Genomic DNA, 6,003 nt, shown 5'->3' on the forward strand with positions numbered 1-6,003 from the left:
AAGATGATAAGTACAACAAGATAAATCCCCCCGACTTCCTGGCGATACAGGCCCGCTTCCCATTTCTGTACCTTCTCCAAGTCTATTTATTTATTCTAAATGCGTGAACACAACGTACATACACGGCGTGCGATGAACATTACATTAAGCAGTTTTCCTTCAATTGTATTGAATATAAATATGATGTGTCGTCTCTCGTTATGAAACCGGAAATCAATGACAAAGATCCTCTTGTTGTTACTCGTCGTCTTCGTGAGCGTCAGACGAACACCGGGGGACAGTCAGAGGGTCCTGAGGGGTTCCGCTCCATCAATTCATTTTCACACAAAAATAGGACTATTTCTTACCGGTTTTGAGAAGAACTTCGACTGAAATCAAGACATGTAACTCCGAATTGGGTGTGGTAAACTGTTTGTTGTGTTTCCCTCCCCCCCCCGATAGTATCATTTTCTGACGAGGATATACGCTACTGTTAGCTTTACTTTAAGCGGTGAGACATTTACCAACCATGAAGTGAAACTCTGAGCTCGTCTGTGTTCCTGCTCGTGTTTTTAATGTGTTCGTACTGAGGGAGTGGTCCGCTAACTTCATTCGGGGGGAAAAGCGGGTCACAGCGCAGCTATGCCGTGAGAGCAGCTTTATTGGAGTATATCCAGGAAATATCAGTAAAATGCTGTGGAATCGGTGGGTTTTGTTGGTTGTGGGGAAACTCAGTTGATCCTGGATTAAACAACAACAACAACAACAACAAAAAGCATTCATTATGACGTTTTTAATTCAGTTTGGTGGTGGTAAAATCCCTCTAGAGGGCGCTCTAGATTGCATGTGATGGAAACAAGGTCCCACTTTGTACAAAGGTTCTTTGATATAGACTATAAATAATTTTCCTTGTTATGTCATGTTTCTCTGACTCTGAATATGTCTTATTACAAGTCTCTGACAAGCCATCCGTTATGCTATTGCAAATCCCAATACAGCACCTCAACTCACACACACACACACACACACACACACACACACACACACACACACACACACACACACACACACATCACACACATATATATATATATATATATATATATATATATATATATATATATATATATATATATATATATATATATAGGACTTAAAACAAATGATGATAGTCTTTTCAGATAATCTCCGAAGGTTGCAGACCAATTGGACTATGGCTTGATTAAGGTCGTGATCTCGGTCTGTGCATCGTTGTGAAAAGTCACTTGTTAAAAGTTTCTGTAGGAGACGTTACCTGATGAATTAAAGAACAGCGTGAAGTTGATCTTGTGATCTGCTGATGAGAGATCTGCTGAACTTAAATGAGGAAATCTTTAGAGAAAAGTCAAACTAAAAAATGGTTTTATTTAAAAAAAAAAAGTCTATTTCTAAAAACGACAACTACAATGCACACAAATCATCATGTCCTCCTGTTTCTCACACTCTGTGTCCATATTCTCCTGATGTTTGCAGGTAAAACAGACGGACTGAACCACAACATGTAAGAGACACAGAAACACAACATTTTTAAACCAGTTAGTATTGCGCAATATAATTTCCTAATATATTTGCACTGCTGTGTAAGAGTTTAAAGCAGGTTTTTGCTGAGTAGTATTTTAAAAAAAAAAAGATTGACTCCTATTTCCTGCGCCAGGTCTGGGATGAAGTCTCAGTTGTCTCTGCCTGTGGCGGTGGGCGTGCTGTTGGTGGGCCTCCCCTACTCCATCTCTCTGGCCGCTCAGTGGCTTTACGGCTGGCCCAACAAGCCCGGTTATAAGAAATACATAGAAGCGCTAAAGCCAAGGTAACCTTCGCATCATTCCACATCTGTTATTGGTTATAACACTCTATGGCGTTCGTTCTTGGTTATTTGTGCTTTACACTCTCATTCAGGCGGATCTACTGTGTGACCAGAGCTGTGCTGGAAAGTCTGAAATACCTGCAGTATGGGAGACTTTACATTCAACTGAAGTCGTGGTATAAGAATGAAGACAATCGAAAGCACTACAAGAAGGTTTGTTGAAGCCACAGATTTGGGGAATATTCACTGAGCGCACAAATGTGTGTCCACAATAAAGGTTTTCTTTTTCCGGACACTGAAAAGGGCGTCGCGTTTGGCCGCAGAGGCAACAAGTTGGACCTTTACTATCCTCCAAACACTGACAAGGCCCAAGATGCTCCTGCTCCACTGGTGGTTTTCATCTACGGGGGAGCGTGGGGCTCGGGTGAAAGATCCATTTACTGTTTACTCGCCAGGCAGATGGCTGAAGAGCTGCATGCGACTGTCATTTGTCCTGATTACTGGACATATCCGAAGGTAAGACCTTTACAGTACATATGACACATATAGTTCGTCTTTGATGTAATCTCCACTTCTTGTAACTCAGCAAACTGTCTGTTTAATTATACTTTGCTGACACTCATGAGGGATGTGAAATCTGAATGCTGCTGGTACAGATACTGACGGCTGGTTTATTCTGGTTGTCAGGGGAATGTTTTAGGGATGGTCCAAGATGTTGCCGACTGCTTGGTTTGGGCCCGCGAGAATGGACAGAAATTCAACTTTGACCAAGTAAGAAATAACCAAAGGGCTGTTTGTGAACCGAAGAGAAGCCCTGTGATAGAATATCAGTTGTTAAAAACCCTCCGAAGAGTGAAAACTAACTACAACCATAAATACAAAGTTTGTTGAAGTCATAGTAATGCCGCAGCTTCTGGCTGGTGAAACAGTATTACAGTAGTAGCATGAACAATTTAGTTTTTTTACACAAAATATCTGGTTGATCCTATTAGAGTGGATAAATACTTTCTTTTCTTTTTTTTTGAAGCTAATTGAATCTAAATATTTTACTGCATGTACTTTAATATCTTTGCCGTCAATAAAAGAGAAGAATTGAAGTTGTCACTGTGTAAGCTGGACTGTATGAAAGCGCGGCACAGGCAGATCGGATGCTCCAGGTTGATTCCACATCGTGCTGTCACATAGTTTGTCCAGCGGAGTGCACTGCAGCACTGCAGCTTTAGAATCGTCTCACCTCTTGTAGAAAAGACTGACACGCTGGTGTGGATTCACTTTTAAATTGCCAACTAAACGCAGCAGAGGAAATGAGGGAAATTTGTATTTTGCAGATTATACCCTAACGGAGACGATCTGGTACTCAGCTGCTCATCCCACAAATCTCATCTGACCGCGATAGAATCATTTATTTAAATTTCCACGATCTAAATGTGATATTTTTCAGTTTGTCGAAGCAGAACTTATAACAAAGCTGTTTTTTTTTTTTTGTTTTAAGGGAAATGTTGTGTTAATTGGCCACTCAGCAGGCGCACATCTGTGTGCATTGACCGTTCTATTCCTGATTGATGAAAGAGAAGAGCTTTTCATTGAGTTGAACAAGCAGCGGGACGTCACACTGTCGATCAGAGGAATCATTGGTGAGGTTTGATCCGCCGCCACACATTTACGGCATCGATTACTCCGCTGTTGGCACGTTATCGACTGCAGGGATTCTTTTGATGCTAATATTTCAATCAATATCGTCACTGTTTGTGAATCTCAGTATAAATAAAGCCCGCTTTTGTATCGTCAGGCCTGAGTGGAGTCTACGACATCATGGATCATTATGTGCATGAGCAGAAGCGTGCAGTGGAGTACATGTCCACCATGCACAAAGCCATGAACGGAGTGGAAAATTTCCCGTACTACTCACCCACACACTTACTGAAGAGTCTGAGCTCGGACAAACTCAGCAGGTCAGACAGAAGTGACACATCTGAAGCTTCATGGAAGCACAAATACAACACAGACATATTTTGCTGAAACTTTCTCCCTTCTTTTTTCTTTTTTCTTCTTCTGTCAGACTGCCTCAGGTGGCTTTACTCCACGGGACCGATGATATGATTGTTCCTTTCGAATCTTCCACAAAGTTCTCAGAGCTTCTCACCTCGCTGTCTCTGAAGGCCTCGCTCTACCTGCTCCCAGAGGTCAACCACACCGAGATCGTCACCGACCTGATGGCCTCCAGCAGGCGCTTTTACCACCCCATCTACAGCTGCATCAAACAGGAGTTCACAAAGCTCCTGGGCGGCTGCTGACAGCAGAGAAGCGGCTCCACTCCACTAATATTTACCTACTGTGCCATAAACCCGCTGTGTTTACACAGAGGCAGTTTAGTATCTAACTCTGATACTTCAGCAGAAATAATGTCTTGCCTGAAACTCAACTCAACGTTTTAATATTTGTTTTTAAGATTACGTTATGTGACTGTGAGTGACTAAATCCAGTATATCTATAGCTTGTTTCTTTTGTTTTTTTTTATATAACTTTTCTCATTCTGTAACCTCGAAGTTTAAATATATTGACTTAATGTTATTCCGATGAAGTGAAATGAGTAAATGTGAAGTATAATCAGTGTTATGAAGAAGGAAACTTAAGTGTTGTATGATGATGGGAGTCTAAAGATTTTGTAGCTATGATCAAGTGAAACCTTTTCCTTCAATTATTGTTTCAGCCATTTTTCTTTGTTATTTATTGACATGACGTGCAGACTGCAATAAACCTACATGAAGAAACGTGATAAGTCTTTTTTGCGATTCACTATGCATTCCGCCTCTTAAGTGTCTTTGGCTTTTACAACCGCTCGCAGCACACACGGTGTCGAACAGCGATTATTAAAAGCAATTTTATGATTTATGAATGTAGCAAAGGGTGTTTCTGATGTGGCACACACTGGGTGTTTGTGCTATTTCTATCTGACATACACGTACACTGCTTTTAATGTATTTATTTATTTATTTATTGGTCCAACCTGGAGCTTGTGACCTTTTTGGAGATCACATTTAAAGCTTTACCTACTCTGATGGTGTCAAAATTACGTTTGCACATCTTATATAAAAAAGAAAAACGACCTACAGGAGAACTGGGAACATTAACAGTGCTGCTGTTGTATGTGTATGTGTGTTGATGTTCAATTTAGTCACTTAAAGCACATTTCAAAACATCATTGGAGGATTCATTGTTTCATGATTGTAAAGAGTGGAGTTTTATAGTTAATTTTGACTTAATATCGCTCAACGTGGCAGGCATCATGCTGTTCAAACCCTCTATTTTAAAATATGTAATGTCAGTAAATGACTGATCCTTTACTCAAAACTTCATTTTTCATATTAATTGAAGGTTTTCGAGAATTAAAGCCAAATTTTACGGTATGTGAAAACATGAAAACGAATTGGTTGGATAATTTTAAAATTAGTTAGTTAGTTAGTTAGTTAGTTAGTTAGTTAGTTGATATTTCCTGAAACCGCTGATCAATATATAATGTACTAATATATTGTTGAATATGTCAAATACAGTAAAAGTATTTAGTTTTAGTGTGTGTGTGTGTGTGTGTGTGTGTGTGTGTGTGTGTGTGTGCGTTTCTACAGGCGGATTAGAAAGAGGATTGGAAAAAAGATATATTTACTCCCCTGAATTTGAATTCTGACTTTAATCTCAAAATTCTGACTTCAATGTCAGGATAATGTTTTTTTTCTCAGAATTATGACTTTTTTTTCTTCAGATTTATTAATTTTTTCTCAGAGTCATGAACTTTATCAGGTTTATGAATTTGTTTCTCTGATTTAAGACTTTTTCTCTGAAAAAACAACAACAACTGAATCCTGAGGTTTTCTGACTGATTTTATTCTCATTAACATGTTACAAAGATTGAGAAAACGTTTTCAATATTTTCAGAGGCTTTTGTTCTCAGCCCTTCTCTTCTCTGTACCTCCAGCCTCTGTTAAACAGTAGACTGTACGCACGCGCGCGCGCGCACGCACGAGGCGGAGTTTGGAGAAGAGGGGGTGGTCGGTCGGTGGAGCTCCACTGTCTCTCAGTTAGTCCGGGGGTCTGCGGCTGTTGCTGCCCGGTACTGTCCCCCCACCCTCTCTCTCTCTCTCTCTCTCTCTCTCTCTCTCTCTGTCTCTCTCTCGGTATGTTTTGTTCTG

General features: G+C 40.2%; 1 protein-coding gene across 3 annotated transcripts; it reads left to right on the plus strand.

Annotated features, from left to right (window-relative positions):
• Window positions 1-200: 200 nt before the first annotated feature.
• On the plus strand, window positions 201-4,710 carry LOC308111654 (uncharacterized protein). 3 transcript variants are annotated; one of them, XM_080466628.1, is made up of 9 exons: window positions 201-398; window positions 1,492-1,553; window positions 1,673-1,822; window positions 1,912-2,032; window positions 2,123-2,335; window positions 2,507-2,590; window positions 3,312-3,453; window positions 3,609-3,771; window positions 3,879-4,710. In XM_080466628.1, exons 3-9 carry the CDS (start codon window positions 1,680-1,682, stop codon window positions 4,111-4,113), a joined length of 1,101 nt encoding a protein of 366 aa, XP_080322754.1. In that variant the 5' UTR covers window positions 201-398; window positions 1,492-1,553; window positions 1,673-1,679; the 3' UTR covers window positions 4,114-4,710. The 3 variants fall into 3 exon arrangements, with proteins under 3 accessions (XP_080322754.1, XP_080322752.1, XP_080322753.1); XM_080466626.1 differs by having other exon boundaries at window positions 204-398; window positions 1,492-1,519; XM_080466627.1 differs by having other exon boundaries at window positions 216-490; window positions 1,492-1,519.
• The last annotated feature ends 1,293 nt before the right edge of the window (window positions 4,711-6,003 follow it).

This window comes from Lipophrys pholis (genome assembly GCF_963383615.2).
Source record: "Lipophrys pholis genome assembly, chromosome: 7".
NCBI classification, from domain to species: domain Eukaryota; kingdom Metazoa; phylum Chordata; class Actinopteri; order Blenniiformes; family Blenniidae; genus Lipophrys; species Lipophrys pholis.